This window comes from Trichosurus vulpecula, chromosome 1, assembly GCF_011100635.1.
Source record: "Trichosurus vulpecula isolate mTriVul1 chromosome 1, mTriVul1.pri, whole genome shotgun sequence".
Lineage (NCBI taxonomy): Eukaryota > Metazoa > Chordata > Mammalia > Diprotodontia > Phalangeridae > Trichosurus > Trichosurus vulpecula.
Genome location: NC_050573.1, coordinates 179,944,124 through 179,964,139, shown reverse-complemented (window position 1 = coordinate 179,964,139; position 20,016 = coordinate 179,944,124). Strand labels below are relative to the sequence as shown.

At 37.8% G+C, this 20,016-nt stretch overlaps 1 protein-coding gene across 1 annotated transcript in view; it reads right to left on the bottom strand.

Annotated features, from left to right (window-relative positions):
* Positions 1-13,660: 13,660 nt before the first annotated feature.
* The window catches only part of LOC118835462 (phosphatase and actin regulator 1-like), an 80,182-nt gene continuing 73,826 nt past the window's right edge, over positions 13,661-20,016 (bottom strand). Inside the window, exon 4 of the mRNA XM_036742650.1 lies at positions 13,661-13,776. Coding sequence (XP_036598545.1) covers positions 13,661-13,776 — 116 coding nt within the window. The remainder of the gene's footprint in view (positions 13,777-20,016) is intronic.

Genomic DNA, 20,016 nt, shown 5'->3' with positions numbered 1-20,016 from the left:
GTTCTTGAAGAGGACCAAAATGACATCACTTATGTTGGGGTCAAGGTACGATGTGTCTGACTGCTGCTGATAAGACAGATAGGAGCTCGGAAGGCTCTACCACAGGTCGCACACAAATAGTTCGTATGAAATACATTTTTTTTAAAAAAAGTTTTATTCAAGAGGCCCTGTTTTTAAAAGGATTTTTTTCTCTTTATGGGGCATCTTTTATCAATTTCCTGAGCTTAATTCAATCTCTTAATCCCAACTAGACTCCTTTGATAAAGGTCCTTTAAAGCTCCAAAATTCTACAATCCTGGGATTCTAATAAATTCCTCCCTCCTTAGTGTTTCATCCTTGGTTCCTTCTTTACAATTCATTCCTTCCCCTCCTGTCACCCATTCCCTGGCACAGTTGTTATTTAGTTAGTGGGGATATTCTGTTCTTTTCATTTTTCCTCCCATGATTCAGCCTTTTCAATTATTTTTTTGCTGCCCTTCTCTGAACTCCGTCCAGTTTGCTTGCATCCTTTTTCTGATAATGAGATGCCCAGAGCTATATACATAGTTGGATAGGTAAAGTGGTGCCACAGTCTGATCCAGGGGCATGTAGCTCTGAGGTCCCTGACAACAGCCTGGAACTGCATGAGTCACTTGGCTGCTGTGTGAAATTGCCACCATCTATTGAGTTTGTTACGCATGGTATCTCTCCACCTCCAAACAGACTTACATTTTTCCAGTACTGATTGGCACTGATAATTCCAAATCCTTTGCATATTGTCTCTCATCTGATTACAATAAAATTCCATTAATGTGACTTGCCCCTTCTTCCAAGTAATTTTGCCAATATAAATAATCAATTTCAAGGTACTAAACATTCCTAAACTTGTAGGTATGTGGCCAACCTGTTTTATTTGCTGTCCAAATGACTTCAGCACAGATTCAGAGGTTAATACCATCCTCTTCTCCTCAACCCCAATATGTCACCATTACCTTCAACCTATTCAGAAACCTAAAGGTTTTTCCCTAAAGAATTATAGTAAAGGTATTCTTTTCACATTTTTAGGGCATAATGCATTAATACAGAAGCTGAAGTGGGCCTAAGGAGATGACTTGGTCCAATACCATTTTTAAGATTATTATATTCAAGCTGATGTAATCATTTAGATTCATCCACTTCCAAAGCCTAGTTGTTTTTTCATAATATATCCCCCAAATGAAAAATAGAACTGTTCTGTCAACATTTATAAAACAACGATGGCACATATTCAAGATGATCCTCAATTTATCTGACCCAGGCTGCGGAAAGTGCATAAGAAATGCCAATTGGATAAGGCTAGTCTCTTTTCTCTTACCATGTGTTGCCTACTGAATATTCTTGGCTTGGAACTTATTGGTGGTCTGCCTAGATTGAGAGATTTTGCTCTCACACATATGGAATGATAATCCTTGTGTTTTTTAAAAAAATATTTTGGTGTTTTGACCTTGTTTATCATCCTAACTGGAAGAGAGAAAAACATCTGGCCATAAAGAGGACAGAATCAAAGCTGATTATATCTATTTAATTAATTAAAATGCATCAAGTGCCTACTATGTAGAAGGCCCCATGCTAGGCACTGCCCACTGTGTCTATTTTGTCCACTGCCACCATCTTGCTCTGCTTACCAGCATCACTTCCAGCTTCCTTTAACATTTCTCAGTGGGCATCATTCACTCTCAGGCAGACTGGCCTACTTGGTATTCCAACTCCTACTTCTGCACACAGTCTGTCCTTTATACCTGGCACGTACTGCCACGTCATCTAAGCTTCCCAGAAACTCTGACTTCATTCAAGGTCTTGTTCATTTGCCACCTCCTCCAGGAAGCCTTCTCTGATTTCCTAGTTATAATATTCTCTTTCATCAAAGTATCATGTATATATTTATGTGTTCACATGTTGTACATAAATGTAAATTCCTTGAGGGCAGGGGATGTTTTTGCTTTTGTCTTTGTACCTCTACTGCCTGGAACAGTGCTTTTCACATAGTAGGCTCTTAATATATCAGACTGGAATGGTTGCCTGTGGGAAGGGGAGGGGGAGAAAGAGTCTCTTTAAGAATCTAGAATGGTTTTACATATACACATATGTATGTATATGTGTATATCTATCTATCTATCTTTATGTCTAGAATGGTAGCCATCTCTAGGGTGGAGGGAGGGAAGAAAAAACAGAAATTTATATGATAGCTTTATTATATATTTAAAATGATTTGCAAGTTATACATAATAGATTTCCAGTTTCATGTGCAGTCATTTTTGAATTACACTACATTATAGAAATGCTTGGTTTTATTCCATAAGTTAAAAATAGAATAAATAAAAAATTTATTAAAATTCTAGCTTCCCTTTATCACTTCCCAATAGAGGTTCACCTCAGGCCCTAGGAGAAAATACTCTCAAAGCCATAATACTGGAAAGCTGACTCACAGAACTCTATAAGAAAAGGAAAATTCAGGTTTCATGGATCTAGTTCTACTAAGATTTTGTTCACATTATCAACCTTCCAAGGTTAGCGGATGACATCTGCCTTAGGCCACTTAGGCCACTTTTCTCTTGGGTCTCATTTCTAGCCAAGATGAAATTTGATTAGCTTACTCATTTCTGTTGAGAGGAGAGGGAACATTTAAAATAAATAGATCCTCAAGCATTGTGAGAGATTCAAACTTGGCAGCGTCCTGCTAGAAGTTTTGCCCATTACAAGCGGGGACACAGTATGTCACTGATTCCTTCAGAATAATAAAGATTGAAGATCTATTCCTATCAAAAGCTAGCATTCATACAGAGCTTTAAAGTTTGCGAAGGACTTTACAAATGTTATCTCATTTTATCATCACAACCCCCTTGGCAGGTGTCATTATTATTCTCATTTTACAGACCAGGAAACTGAGGCCAACAATGGTAAAAGACTTGCCCAAGGCCATGTAGCTAGTCCGTAGATGAAGCAAGATTTAAACTCGGGGCTTTAACCACTGTACCACCTTGCTTCTTCTGGGCAAGACCCAGAAAAGGTTCTCTAAGCCTTTGAAAAATCACGTTGTCATAATAATTTTAGAATTCTGATTGTTGCCTGAAAAAAAAAAGTAATGGTTATATCTATGAAAAGAAGATGAAGTGATTTCTCCCCCTATATTTGTACTCTGGACTCTGATTGACCTTTGACCTCTCATTTCATCACAACTTTGTATTTCTAATTTTCTAATTGTAATTCTAATATTCTAATTGTATTTCTAACTTTCTAATTTCTAATTTTCCTTAGAGATAGTTCACAAAATCATTGGATCTAGAGATATGCTTTCCTTCATGAAGTGCTCTCCTTCTCCCTTTATCAACCTACATGAGGAATGTTAAATTGAGTCACATGCATCAAGCACGCATAACAAAAAGGTTAAAAGGGAAAAAAATGCACCTCGCTCTTCAGAAAGTAACTATGGCAAAGTGTGACATTTTAGAGTTGTCATTCAGTCTTTCTACAACGTGACACAAACACGAAGTCGGTGAAAAATGTATTCAATTTGTTACATGGGGATCAGAATGAGGAAAAGCAAAGGAATAATGTCACTTTTGAAAAAAATCCATACGTTTTGAGCATTATCAGTGTTTTTAGTAACAGGGACAAAGCATGGATGAGGGCTTTGAGCTCAATTAAATAAACATTTAGTAAGCAACTACCATGTGTGAGGTCCTGCACCGAATACTGAGAACCAAGGCATGATGCAGGTTCTCTAGCCTTTGCCTACATCATGGTTTGTTACAAAGAGTATGGAAGTTGGAGTCAGTAGGCCTGTGTTTGAATCCCAGATCTACCACTCACTCCCTTTATGATGTCAAGCAAGCCATTTCTACATCTGGGCTTCAGTATCTTAATCCATAAAAATAAGGGGACTAAACTGGATGATCTCTAAGGTTCCTTCTAATTTTAAGAGTTCAGAGGGAAGAATTTTGTTGGTGGTGGGGAGGGTAGCAAAGCAGCCCAATCAGGCACTTAGATGAAGGGATGGGTATTGAGAGGACTTAGAAATATTCTTGCTAACTTCAGTGTTATCTCTTTGGAATTCATAGCCTTATTTTTATGTTATTATGCCATAGATATCTTTTCCTTTCAAGCCACATTTTCAAATGTCTCTCTTTCTCCTCTATCCTCCCAAGACATTCATTCTAATAAAATAAAAATAAAAAAATAATAAACTAAGGAGGGGAAAAAACACTTTGGCAAAACTAACAAACACGTCAAGTGGGTGTGGTGATACATGTCGTATTTCACACCCATAGCTCTCCACCCCTGCAAAAGAAGGGAGGGAAGTCCATTTTATCACCTTTTTTTAGTGGACTTCTCAGGGGATAAACTGGATCATTATACTTAGACACTATTCAATTTTGCCTTTAAAATTTCCATTTACAATGCTATAGTCATTTTGTATATTGTTTTCCCGGTTCTTCTTACTACACTTTGTGTCAGTTCATATATGTCTACGCTTCTCAGAATTTTTTCATATTATTTGTTTCTTATTTAGCCTTTCCTCACAGGGCATCTATTTTGTTTCAAATTCTTTGCTACTACAAAAAAACACTGTTATGAATATTTTGGTGTAGACCTCATTTATTTTTTTACAAGCATTTTATCTCAAAAGACACAGAGGAGATAGGAAAGAGTTGGTTGATATAATGGGAGTTACTGGAAATTAATAGAAAATCCTGAGAAGACCAAAGGAGTACATGGTCAGAAGAGTCCAGATTAAGATGGTCAGAACTGACTTAGAAATACACAATAAGTCTTATAGTGCTGTTACCAGGACCACAGAGAGATACCTCACTGGTACCCAAGGTAAAAATACAAAATGGATGTGGGGTTAGGAAAGGGATGTGTGTGTGTGTGTGTGTGTGTGTGTGTGTGTGTATGTGTGTGTGAGGGAGGGAGATATGCTGAATATGATGTCTTTTTTCAGAAAGGAAGGTGAATCTAGATTGCATACATACAATAAACTTCCTCCCCACAGAAAGGCAGCTAGGCAGAAACACTAGATGGATTCTGCTGGGCCTGGAGTTAGAAAGACCTGAGTTCATATTTGACCTCAGACAGTAACTGTATGACCCTGACAAGTAACTTAACCCATTCTGCCTCAGTTTTCTCAACTATAAACTACATGATAACACCTACCCTATAGGGTCTTTTGTGAGGATTAAATGAGATCTTTTGCTAAAGTGTTAGGCACAGCGCTTGGCATACAGGAGTCACTTAATAAATAGCTCTTAGCTATAGTTTTGTGGATTCAATAATATACTTAGACAAATCAGACAGGGTTGGGTAGGACCTTGAAGAGTGAAAATGATTGGTTGTTGTTACTTCTTAGTCTTTCCTCCATCATGGCCTTCTGTAATTGAGAAAACCTTAATTTATCTAAGTACTTTATTAATCCTGACCTCATTTATAAGGCCTTCCCTGACAACCTTCTTTTCTGAACCCTTGTCATACTCAAGCTGCACAACCAATACCAGATGACCTCTGCTCCCTTTTCCAACTGATCTTTGCCTCTAAATTCATTTTTTGCTGATTTAACTACCATGGTAATGCTGAACTGTCCCAGGCTATGAGTCCTCCTCACCTGTGGGGCTGGCTGATTGAAGAGCAGGGATCAGTTAATTCAGTGATTGAACTTGGATTTATGGGAGACCCATTCAACAAGTACTTTTCTTGAGAGGCAGCCACTGTGAAGGTCCATTAGGTAGAAGGCATACCACATCAATCAATATTCTTTTGATGCAAGTAGAAATGTTGTAAAATTGTCTGGGACACTGAGACATTAAGTGGCCTTAGAGGGCGGGCTTGAACCTAGGTTGAACCAAATCAGAGGTTGGATTCTGGGCAACCTCAGTTCAAGTCCTGTCTCTAACATATATTGGCTGTGTGACCCTGGATAAGTCACCTAACCTCTTTTTATTCTAGACTCTCTAAGACTATGAATCCCAGAGCAAGTGCCAACTTGCATTGGTAGAGAGAATTTTGTCACCAAGGAGTTCTCAAAACTGATGAAGTCTCAAGTCTAGGACCTTATCCAGGCAGAATTACCCACATAGCCTGGTTATTAGCTATAGCTGTTTTGAGTACTTTTTAAAAACTTTGTATGTTAAGTATAGACACCAAAATCAATGCCCACCTCCCTGGCTATGAAACTGTGCAACACTACGTGATGGGAGACATTACAGGTATTCTCTGGCCACACTGATTCTTATTGCCACTAGTCAGCTGAGTGGCTGATTGGCTAAATTCAGGATATCAGGAGAGGCCACCAAATCCTCCCATATACCAAGTGTTAGTAAGAATCTATAGCATATTTAGTCAGTCCCCCTCTCTGTCCCCTAGGTGTGCTTGCTCAGTATTCTTACCCATTGTTGTTGGTCCATTGTGTCCTATGCTTCCTGAGCCTATATGAGGTTTTCTTGGCAAAGATACTAGAATGGTTTGCCAGGCACAAATTTTTGTCTCCTTTTTCCTTAATGCGTTTTCCTCATGATTCTTAAGGCAAGCATTGGCCTTGTTCTTTGGCTTCATAATCCCCTCATACCTACTTTTATCATGACTCTCTGTCCCAATTCTGTGGCAGGATGCTTGTTTTGATTACTATTTCAGGGGCTTGAGAAAAAATTCCTTATTGATTGGCAGGCATGTGGGGTTTTGTGCTGATAATCAATGTAGGACTATACGTTTGCCTGAGGCATCAGAAAACCCATTAGCTGGACCTCTTTACTAAGTACTATCAAACTCTGCAAATTCTACTGAGGGGGTCTTGTTAAGCTTGATGTAGCCAAACAGAAGCATTCAGTAGGAGCTCAGTTAATTTCCAATTCCAGTATAGTAAATAGAGAGGGGTAAAAGCAAGAACAGAGGTGTTAGCATTAGTAGGCACCAAGCAATGTCCTCAAAATACACAAAGACAAGCATAAATAATGCTGGGGAAAACCCAATGTTGCCAGATCCAAATTGGATTTTGTTCATGTTTGTTATAATATAAACAATATCCACATGTTTGCTAAGGCCAAAGGGCATATATAAGACAATTACCCAGACTTCTTAAAAATATCCCATCCAGTTCTAATATTCTAAGGCTCTATCATTCTACTCAAATTAAACCCTTATAGCAGTCACATCATAAGGACCCTTCCCCAACCCACAGACAAAACAACAGCTTTGACTCTTTTCATCTTTCCCAAACTTTCCTTTTTTTCTGCCTAACAAAGTAAAAAAGTACTCATGATGAGAGGGAAAGAGTTGGACTATTAAATCTTTGGCATCTAAAGGAAATGAAATCTCTAACTTAGAATCCTTTGTACTGTAAAAATCCTTCAACTATTAAACATTTTCAATGGCCAAGAAGTCTTTCAGCTTTTTTTTTTTGAACACAGTAAGTCATGCTCTTTCCCCCTAACTTTTGAATTCTGATTTCCAAAGTATTAATTCTCCCTAAAAGCACAGATTAGTATTCTGTCAAGATTTCTTCTTGTGAAAAATTCCACTTCTCTCAAAGAGAGAACCTGGCTGATTGGTTTTCGTCTTTAACAAGTCCAGAATTATACTATTGACTATTTCCACAAATCTGAAAAATTCTGAAACTTTTGAATTCTTATGAGTACCATAAATATTCTACTTCTCTGCTTACCATATCAGGGAGCAGGGACAGGAGGGAGAAATAGAAATTGTAACTCAAAACTTTTAAAAAAATTTTAAAAATTGTTTTAACATGTAATTGGGGGAAAATAAAATATTATATGAAAACTTGCACTTCTCTTAAGTTTCCTTCCAGCTTTCAATGTGTGATTTATGATTCTATCTTTTAGCTCCACACCAACCAAATTGAACACTTGATATAGGTTATGGATACCTTAATACTTGGTCTTCCCAGCCACACATCTCATCTGTACACAGACAATTATCTTACTATTCAATTCAGCTCCAATCTCACTTGGTCACCAAGTCACTCTTATCCAGTAGCAATAAATCACATATAGATTATTGCTCAAATGTACCCATTCTTCTGATTAAGAATTAATGAATTTCCTCAGCAAGGTAAAGCAATGAAGAGCCAATAGCATGCAGTCTCCTCCTTTTTTGCTAAAAAGACCAGAGTGTCCAACATGCTTCCAAGGAGGCAACATTCTAAGTGGTTAACATTTTATAAGTACAGCAGACATAGTACTGGCTTGTTACTCGTACTTCCCTTTCCCTTGGCACTTAGTGACACAGTCACTAATCCCCAAATAGTGGTTTTAGAGATGGAAGGTGGAGGAGTTTCATTGCATTATACATTTATAGTTGTTTTATCAAGACAAATTATAAAGGAAATATATATAAGAAAAGATGATAAATCTTTAAGGTAACAGAGGCTAGTGGTAAAAAGAGCACTGGATTGGGAGCCTGGAGTCTTGTGTTTTGCCCCTAGCTATGGCACCATGACCATAGACATATCCTTTGTGAGCCACAAGACACTCAGCTGTAAAATGACAGGGTTAGATTAAATGGCTTTAAAGGTGCCTTCCAGCTCTAAATTTATGACCAAATGATCCCATAAATGAAGGCTGGCAGCAGTGATGGAGTGACTGAGGAGTTCCAGGACACACAGGGAAATTCCAACACCAAGTCTCCTATAGATAAAGGAGGAGTTTCTAAACAATGCCAAGTTCCTGGAGCAAGCAAAAGTAGGAGAACCAAATAGCTGGAGCTGAAGAAGAACTAGGGACAGAACTACAATGTGGAGAAATAGAGATGAACTTTGCTTTTCTAAGACACTGTGAGTCACAGAGGCAGCTAAGTGGCACAGTAGATAAAGTGCTGGTCCTGGAGTCGGGAAGACCTGAGTTCAAATTTGACCTCAGACACTTACTAGCCATGTGACCTTGGGCAAGTCACTTAACCCTGTTTGCCTCAGTTTCTTCATCTATAAAACGAGCTAGAGAAGGAAATGGTAAATCATTCTAGTATCTTTGTCAAGAAAGCCCCAAATGGGGTCATGAAGTCAGAATAACAAGTGAGTCGTGTAGACTATGCAAAGTATGGAGGGAAAGGGGTTGACTTTCCAGCAAGTCTTTCCAGATTTTTTCTTACAGAAGAATCTCAACCCTAAAGTAGTTATATAAGTCTGGAGGACCGTATAAGCCCATGGGGTGGGATGGGGCAGGTAGAGGCCCACTAGAGAGGGAAGCAAAGTCATTTTGCATATTCATGTGGAGGCCCACTTGGGGTGGATATGAGTCTCTATGATTTGCACTTTTAGTTGAATTAAACAAAAACTGTTCTATATTTAATGCGCTTTTGACCCAATTGTGTGGTTTATTCTTTTTTTTTTTTTTTTTTTTTTTTTTTGCTTTTTGGCAGGGCAGTTGGGGTTAAGTGACTTGCCCAAGGTCACACAGCTAGTACATGTGTCAAGTGTCTGAGGCCGGATTTGAACTCAGGTCCTCCTGACTCCAGGGCCGGTGCTCTACTGACTGCGCCACCTAGCTGCCCTAAGCTTCTTTTTTTTGTAGAAAAAGATGCAAATTAAGTTCTAAGACCCCATAGAAAACCCCAGATGGGGACACAGCTAAAGAGAAATATTTGAAAAGTGTCACTGAGACTAGACCTACTATGTGAAGATGTATTCTGATTTGAAACCATGGTTTCTTTTAATTATTCTTTTATCCTTCAGAACTAAAAGCAGAAAATAGAAGTTAGGCATATTGCTTTTCAGGGCTGCTAGGTGGCGCAGTGGATAGAGCACTGCGCTTAGAATCAGGGAGACTCACCTTGAGTTCAAACCCAGTCTCAGACATTTACTAGCTGTGTGACTCTGGACAAGTCACTTAATCCTATTTGCCTTCGTTTCCTCATCTTTTAAACGAGCTGGAGAAGGAAATGGCAAATCACTCCAGTATCTTTGCCAAGAAAATCGCAAATGTGGTCATGAGGAGTCAGAAACAACAGAAAAACAACTATTGTATTTTTACCTTATCCTCCTGATTAAATTGAAAAGAAAAAACATTTAAATTAAAAAAAAATTTAAAGTAAGAGGAAGGGAATAGCATGGTATAGTGAGAAGAAAAAGCACTGATTTTGGATTTGGATGACATGGGTTCAAATTCTGCCTGTGATACTACCCATCTGTTCTTGGGCAAGTAACTTAACCTCCTTTGGCTTCAGTTTCCTCTTCTTTAAAGTGAGGTGTTTGGACTAGATGGCCTCCAAGGTTCCTGCCAGATTATAATCTATCATCCTGTGATCCTAAGAAAGTTTATGAATCTGAAATTCCATCTTGTGAAATCTCTTGTTTTTGTGCCAAGAACTTAGTGGAAAAAAAAAAAACAAGTGAATCTCAAAAAAATTCCCAAAGATGAAATAAGAAGGATTACATTCAAAGCTCTGCAGTTACAAGGTTTTATAACCCAATAAACCCCCAGAGTAGGCACTACTGGGAATCACTGCCAACTCTTTGGCATAAGGAAACAATCTACATATGTTCAGTTTCAAGTTAAAAAAATGCTCAAGAAATACAGACTTAATAATCTTCACTGGAAAAAAAAATCTTATAACAATTGAAGAAAACCCCAACCTTTGTAGAATATTTAATATGGAGGAGTGGGGAAAGAGGGAGGGAGGGAAGGTGATAATCATTCAGATGTTCAGAAGACAAAATTAAATTGACAAGCCATATGAAGTTGACTGAGAGCAAACAGAAGCTAAGATCTAAGTTGGGTCTTTGACTGCAAGACAGCTTACTAAAAATAGCAAATATGTAGGTGGAGTCAAGACAGAAAAGCTTCATGAATCTTTTGATGATAATTTTTTGAGGGGAGAAATTTAGGCTACCAATAAAGCAGAAGCATTGGCAGCTAGAGTTCTCTTAGTAATTCCTCAACTACTGGATTCTCTTTAGCAGATGTATTGACCCTGTAGTTAACCTATTCAATTCTATACTGTCCTCTTCTTTCTAATCCCTTGTCCCCCTACTGTTTTATCTGAACTAATGCCTTTTAAAAACCCAAAGCTGGATCATTGTCAACATCTGATTCCTAAATTCCTACTCAAATGCTGCTGAATAACGGTGAGGGAAATCATGCAGCCGAGCTAATTGGGTCTGCTGCATATTTCTGTTAACTAATCACAATTGGCCTTCACTGCAGCAAGGCGATTCTTTTAGTCCTCCTTAATTGATTTCTCTATCCCACTCCTTCCAAGGCTGTTCTCTCTTAACACTATCTCTCCCCCACCTCACTCTTTCAGATGAGGACCCCTCATACTTTGCTCAAAAAATATAAACCATATATATATATACACATGCATACAAAACTGTCTATGTATGTGTATATATACACATGCATGTGTATGCACACATGCAAATATAGTCAGATGTACATACACATGTGTGTGTGTGCATGCATGCATATATACATACTACACACATCCCTTTTTTTCCTATTGTATATAAACTCAAACCTCTTAACATGATCCTGCATCTCCTCTTTTCCTCTGGTCTCTGATAAGGAGGTCACTTTTTTCCTTGCCACACTCAATCAGCTCTTCTTCAAGTACCCTCAATCCCATATTCTCCTGTATTCCCCAGCAGATTGCTCCCCAGATCATTCTGCCTCCTGTCTTACATTTTTCTCCATCTACATGCTCTTCCCTTACTGCCTATGAATACTCCCAAGTCTTTTCCATTTTGAAAAAGCAAAGCAAAACAATCAGTAGAATGCTACAAATTCATCATGATCATGGATATCCTATGTTTTCCCTCCTTTCCATTGTCAAACCCCTAGAGAAAACTCCCTAGACTCATAGGTTGCTTCTAATTCTTCTCCTCTCACTTTGGAAGTACCCTCTCTTGGATATTTTTTCTTCTCTGAATTTTGTTATATTGTCTTCTCTTGGTTCTACTCCTACCAGCCTGATTGCTACTACTCAGTCTTCTTTGTTGATTCATCACCCATATCAGGGGTGGAAAACTTGCAGCCTTGAAGTCACATATGGCCTGGTCCTCAAATGTGGCCCTTTTTGTACTTGAGAACCTAGAGGTCCACATGTGGCTTCGAGGCTGTAAGTTCCCCACCCCTCACCCATATCCTCTTCCTAACTTTGGGTGTCATATGATGCTCTGTCCTGTGTTTTCTTTTCTTCTCTCTCTCTACTCCCTAATTTAGGGATCACATCAGTGCCAGGGGGTTTAATTATCATTTCAGTACAGATGTCTTCCAGATCTATATATCTACCCATCATCTCCTTCCCAAGCTCCAGTCTTATAATATGCCTATTGGATATTTCATACTGGATATTACATAGGCATCTTGAACTCAAGATACCTAAATGATTCCATACTGCCTTTAGGATCAGATATAAATTATTTGACTTTTAAAACCCTTCACGCTATGGCACCAACTTATCTTTCCAACCTTGTCATACATTACTCCCTTTCCTAAAGTCTGTAATAAAGCCAGACGGGCCTCATTGTTATTACTCATACATAACTCCATATCCCATCTCTCTGCACTAGCTCTTCCTAGAACACATTATTCCTAGAACACATTCATTCTTCATTTACAGAAACTTAATAGATGCTTATTGATTGATCAGTTGTGGAGAAATTGATTTTCTGATAGCTTCTGATCAGAAGTATAGGTCAATGTAGTCATTTATCAAGTATATCACACAGAACTCAATTTTTCCATTTGTTAAATGAGGGGGCTAGATTGAATGGCCTCAGGGATCAATTCTAGTTCTAAACCTATGGTTTTATCATCATCTTAAAACTTCCATTGTTCCATGAAGGTCCTTGAAAATAAAAAAAAAAACACAAGGGTGAACACGTTCCCAAAATAAATTTCACAAAAAGCATGAAAACCATCACCATTTTGATGGATTCAGCATTGGTATTAGCCCTTTGGGCATCAGTTTCCCTATCTGTAAGATTAAAAGTTGGACTAGATGATCACTAAGATTCTTTCTGGAGGTAAATCCAATATCCCTGTTTAAGAAGCTTCAACAGCTGTTACACTGCCATGGCATAAAGTTGATATTCTCTATCATAAAGTATATACTCAGACTAGTATCCACATAGTCTGACACCTCCACAGATTGAATGGGCATGGTGGGGCCAGACAGTCTTACTACTTTTCATTAGGAACCCCATTTTCCAACTAGACATCTTTCCTCTGTATCCTGGAATACTGGTATTCATTCTTGACTCTAAACTTTTGCTTACAATATTCTCCCTACAAGTCATACACTTTCCCTTCCTTTATACCTGTTCATATCCTACTAATTCTTCAATGTCCAGTTCAGTCTCCATCTGTTTCATGAGGTTTTTTTCCCTGTCAGATTTTCCTTTAAATTCTCTATCCAGTGATTTAGTTACAATCCTCAGATTATTCACATGGAAATTGGAAGGAATGATCAGAACCAACCATACAACAGTAAAGTCAAGTCTGGGAGAAAATTTCCTCTATGAAGGGCAAAAAATACACAAATTGTAAGTAAAATATTCTCTCCTCTTGGCCTCATCCCATTCTCCATGGGGTTTTCATTCACATTAAATTGCTCTTTTGCCCTTTCAATACCTTTGAACCATCCCTTGCTTTGTGTATTTCCAAATCTCTCATTAAAGAAATGGATGCAAACTATCTCAGCTACAAAGAGTAGCAGCATCAATCTTGCTAATGGAAGAAATTCCAACAGAGAAAATAACACCATCAGCACTGTCACTCTGGGAGATGAAGAGAACATCATCAAGAGTGTTAACTGGAAATAAAAATAATATGTTTAGCAGTGTCTGCAAACTAATTCTGCTTGGGTTGTGTTAAGGTCCACTTGGCCATTGACCCATCCTCAAGACTCTGTACCTGATTCCAAATCAGCTGTCATTATAATCTGCTCCTGGGACCACCTGGGGACATTTGTTCTAGCCTATAATGGTTTCCTGCTTTGTCTTAGCCCTTGAGAATTAGTGACTGGTTAATCACTGCCTTCTAAGGCAGTGGCCATCAAGGTCAACATATCAGTTTGTCTGGTGCTGCATTAATTCTACTATGATGGATGTACTGCTTCCTGCCACCAAGATGTTGTGGAAAGAATACTGAATATGTCACCAGAACTGGCTTTGAGTGTCTTTTTGCTGCTGACCTAGGGCAATTCATCAAACTTCCCTGTGCTTCAGTTTCCTTGTTTATAAAACAAAGTGATTGGATTAAATAATCTTCTGTGTCGAAATCTTGTGATCGTTATGACCATAACAAGATATGCTCATTGATTCTTTCAAAGCCTTTTGGTTCTTCTGGAAGAGGAAAATCAGGAAATTCTTAAGTCAACCTGTGTCAGGCTGGGCATATTTTTCTGTTTCCTTCCTGATCCTTGGGCAGAAAGCTTCTCAAACCTAGAATAAGGTTTCAAAAACACTTCCCTGGTTCTCTTTGTTTTCATTCTTCTGAAAAACAAATTATTATTTGGATAGGTGAGGATTTGCTTTCGGCATTTTGTCATAGTTTGGCACATGAACCTATCCCTTCTTGCCCCTCACCCCCTAAAACCTAACACAGCTACCAGCTTTGACTAAGAGGAACTGGTATGTGTGTATGTGTGTGTGTGTGTGTGTGTGTGTGTGTGTGTGTGTGTGTGTGTGTGTGTGAGAGAGAGAGAGAGACAGAGAGAGAGACAGAGAGACAGAGAGAGACAGAGACAGAGAGAGACACACACACAGATGCAGACACAGACACAGAGACAGAGAGACACACAGAGAGACACAGAGACACAGAGGGAGAGAGACAGAGAGACAGAGACAGGCAGAGAGGGACAGAAAGAGGTAAATGTTGAAGAACCATTATGTAAAGAAAATGCCGTGTTTATTTAACAGCTTAACTGAAAAACGTAAAACTATGATATCAACTGCCTACCTTCAATACTTTTAAGTTGAATACGTTTTTTTATTGAAATGATCTTTGCAGAATCTTTAACTCAGCTGAGTGGTATTGAGTATATAAATGGAGCTGCCTTTATAGTCTACATGGGAGGAAGCAAAATTACTCTCTTTATATATACATAGAGAATATATATAGAATAGATATAATATAGCATATCAAATATGAATACATATATACTTATTGATAAAATAACTTTTTTCCAGAAATACCTGGAACTAGGACTTTTTCCTCAACTAATTTGTACACTCCCGTTAGTCACTATGTTGTCAAAGATCTCATAATAAATACAGCCTTCAGGGTTCTAGACAGGGTTATGGATGACACCTACATAAGAATTATGTTGCCTTTATAGCATACTATGCATATTACTATCTTAACATGCTATTTTGGAGGAACCTAGAGTCATAACAAATTTCTCTTTGGAATTTGTCGTATGGCCATATATTTTGTAGCCTTTTATGGGAGCATGGAAGTCTCAAGTAAAGCTCTTTCCAATTCACAAGGGACTTTCTCATTGCAGTGATATCATTCCATCCCAAGCATAGTGAAATGTCAGTAAGGATGCCTTGGATGTGGAAGAGATAATTCTTTTTGGTAGTCACTACAGTACATATTACCATTTGGGGAGAGGAAGGAGACCCAGGCTGAATTGCCTCATGGGACCCCATCCACTCAGCTCTAACATATGGCCAGCCCCACTTGCCTTTAATCTTGTATCTAATAAGGTTTTTAACCAGAGAGAGTATGTTGCTGTGGAGAGAGCCCTGGCCTGGGTTTGAGAAGCCTGAGTCCTTAGCTCTGCTGCTCATGAGCTGTGTGAGCTTGGTTAACTCTAGGGATCTTTATATGATGAAATAAGATACATTCCAATATAAAGATGCTATGATCCTGTGAAGTGTCCCTTTCAGTCTCATCCTCTGTCAGGCAGGTAGTCAGGTACAAGAACAAGGCTTGAATTGCATTAAGTCTGCAAAGTGCAAGGAAGCATTAAGCTAGGTCTTTTCCTTGTCAGTTTTGAGAGCCTATTCATAATACCTCTAGACTTAAAATGTAGCCATCTCCTTTAAGAAAAAAAAGTATTTCCCTCCTAAATTTCACAAATGAAGATATTCCTGTGACAATTTTTAAAAGAAAAAAATAGTAGAATATCTAACATTTATACAGCATTTTAAGGCTTACAAAGCACTTATAAATGTATTTCATTTGATCCTCACAGTACCCATTCAAGGTAAGTGACGTTGTTGTGATTGGTCAGTCATGTCTGACTCTTTGTGACCCCATTTGGGGGTTTTCTTGGAAAAGATACTGGAGTGGTTTGCCATTTCCTTCTCAGCTCATTTTACAGATGGGAAACTGAGGCAAACAGGATTAAGTGACTTGCCCAAGGGTAACACAGGTACTAACTGTCTGAGGCCAGATTTGAGCTCTAGATGATGAGTCTTTCTGACTCCAGGCCTGGAGCTCTACCCACTGCACCACCTAACTGCCCTAAGTGCCATTACTATCCCCATTTTACAGATGAATACATTGAGGCTGAGTGAGGTGAAGTCACTTGCTCAAGGTCACACAGCTAAATATCTGGGGCAGGATTTCAACTCAGGTCTTCCTGAATCTCAGCCTAGTGAGGAAAGTTTCCTTTCTTCATACAAAAATAGCACCATTCTTCTGGTTCTGGTTCTGCTTAGGAGGCCAAACAACTGTTTCAGAAACACAGTCGTTGCTCTGCTCAGAATATTTTTTGGAACTCCCATTGGAGAGTCAACAGTCTTTATAGACTCCCAGTTCCAACACTAAACAAACAAGTCATATCTCTTTATGATTACATAGCAGCAGAAGATTATATGACCAGGAGATTGTTGGGAAAGTCCTATTTCTTGGGGAAAATGTTCAGTTTCTATGCTGTCTGTGCTTATGGCAATCTACTGAAGGCCCATGATGCACAGATGAAAAGAAAGGTCAGTATGAACTCAAGGTTTTATTGTTGCTGGTGTTTGCTTATTTGTTTTCCAATTTGACTAGTGGCGGGTTAAAGAAAAAGGAAATCCTTAAATCCTGAATGCTATTGCAGCTACAATATAGAATTGGGCACCTTAGCCATACTGAATAGATAAATCCATTAAGTGATGTTAGATAAATATGTGTTGAACAAAGAAAGCCCTAACAGGATGATGGGGGAGGCAGCATGTGTTAAAGAGAAGTGTTAAGATCTGGAATTAGAGGGTCTGGGTTTGAATCCTCTCCCTGCCACTTGGTAGCTCTATCATCCTGGGCAAAGAATCTTTGCCAAGAAAACCCCCAAATGGGGTCATAAAGAATCAGACATGACTAAAACAATTCAACAACAACAAATAAAATAAGGGGTTAGGGTCAATGCTCTCTAGGGTCATTTTCTGCTCATAATTTTTAAGATCTTATGATCAATATCCTACTATAATCCTTATGACTCCGGGTAAATGAATTAACCTCATAGGTCTTATTTTGCATGTGGAAAATGAATCTTTGTTGTGCCATTTACCAGCTGTGTGACCTTGGGGCAAATCACTTAACTTCTCTGTTTTCTAACCAGTAAAATGAATAACACTAGATTAATTCACCTCCAAAGTCTCTTCCAAATTTAAATCTTTGACTCTGTGATTCATTGTCAGTGGAAATGAATAATAATTTAATTCTCAAAAAATGACAAGGTGAACTTCTAGATTTTTACCTGCCAAGCCTCTTTCTAGTCTCCCAAAGCCTCTTCAACTTTAATTCAGAGACAGCCCTGACTCAAAAAGAATTTCAAAAATGATGTTGCTTTCTTTGTGAAAAATCTGCAATGCTTCATTTCTCATGATTCATTCCATTGGTTATAATTCTTCCTTACAACTGGACTATTATGTAAACAAGTTCAATGCGAAGGTATATGTAGAACCCACATTGGATTACATTCTGTCTTGGGGAGGGAGAGGAGAGGGAAGGAGAGAAAATTTGGAACCCAAAAATTGTAGAATGGAGTGTTGTATACTAAAAATAAAAATAAATGTATTAATAACAAAAAGAAAAATCTGCTTTGCTCTCAATTTTCCCTCTGCTCAATCATTACCCTGGAAATGTAAAATTCACTAGTAATCCCTCACAAATCTTTGGAAAAACATTTAGAGAAATTTTGACATAAAACGTTACTGCTGTTTGGGGTTTCCTTCCCGAACACAGGAGAGGCAAAATACAACTCTACATGTAAATACGTATGCATATATGCAAACACACAAACAAATACACATATGTGAAATGAACTAGGAAATATTATGTGCATCCTACAGTATGAGTGGACATAGATCCAGTGGTCTCTTATTTCACATACATGTCCAGTGAGTAACACAGAACCCTTGTTTTTATGCTTAACATCTATGTGAAATTCACTTTTTATTGCCTCTCCTGTTTCTGCATTTGAATAAAGAACTTCTAGAGAGCACCAATGGTGTTTATCATTTTATTTTCCTCTCTCTATGAGTCCAGTGTATGCTAATTAAATATTATTCCTTAAAAAAGGAAAAACTTGACCTCATATCTTTCTTCCCCAGACACCTATAGAACCAAATATTTTCTCTAAATATGTTTCCTTTCTAGCACTTAACAATATATTCTCCTACCTTATTATTTTCCTGTTTTATATATGTATGTCTCCTCTCCCCAGTAAAATGTAAATGCCTTGAGGAGAGAGGCATTTTTCTTTATATCTTCAGCCCTAAGCAGTCTCTTGAATATAAGAAGCCTTTAATTTATGTTTGTTGAATTACAAACAAAACAAAACAAGACATTGCACTGTGTACTAGGCACTAGGTTTATAAACAAAATGAACCAATCCCTACCCTCAGAGAGCTTATATTTTAATGAAGAAACAAATACACCTATTAGTAGAATAAGTAGAACAAATATAAATAAATGTAAAGTAGTTCAAAAGTGAGGGCACTTAGCATTTAGGAGGCTTCATGTAGAAGACAGTGGTTGAGCTGTGGCTTGAAGGAAGAGAGGAATTATAGAGGGAAAGATGAAAAGAAATTAGTTTCTACCGGGCATGAGGGATGGCCCATGCAGAGGCTGAAAGGAAGGTAGAAGATGGAATTCTATGCATGAAGAATAAAGGATACAGTCTATAGAATACAATATATCGTATACAATAAGAGTAATATTGCTTTAAGAACCACTGGGAGCAAATAAATCATTTCAACTATTATAAATATCCAAATTAACTACAAAGGACATATGAAAGAAGACATTATATCCAGAGAAACAACTGGTAAGTAGAAGTATGTATAGAATGATTTTACATACACACATGTATATATGTATATATAATAAACAGATATACTTATACATACATATTTGTGTCTGGTGGTAGAGTCATCTCTAGGGTGGGGGTGAGGGAAAAAAGGAAAAAAAGAAATTGATATGATATTTTAATATGATTTTTATGATAATTTTTATATGATTTTATATAACTTCATTATAATTTTTAAAGGAATAGCAAGTTGTACATAATAGATTTCCAGTTTCTTCTGCAATCATCTTTTTAAAAATTTTTTACAATGTTATGGAAAAGCTTGTTTTAGTCTATAAATTAAAAATAAAATAAATTTTAAAAACTAACAAAGGAGGCCAGTTTGACTGAATCATAGAATGAGGGAGGAGGAATAACATATAATGAGGTTAGCAAGATAGATTGAGGCCAGGAATGAAGGGATTTAAAAACTAAGAGGAGGAGTTTTTATTTTATCTTAGTGGAATTAGGGAACAAACGGAGTTTATTGAGTGGGAGAGTAAAACAGTCAAGTCTATGCTTAAGGAAAAATCACTGTGGCAGCTGTGTGAAGAATAGACTGGACTTGGGAGACTCTTGGCACAGAAAGTCCAATTAAAGGGCTCTTAGAATAATCTAGGTAAGAGATGAAGAGGATTTGAAATAAAGTAGTAGCCCCGTGAATGGAGCAGAAAGGTCAGATATAAGATCATAAGATTTGGTAACTTATTGTATGTAAATTGTGAGGGAGAATGAAGAGTCTAAGACAAGTCTAAGATTTACTGATAA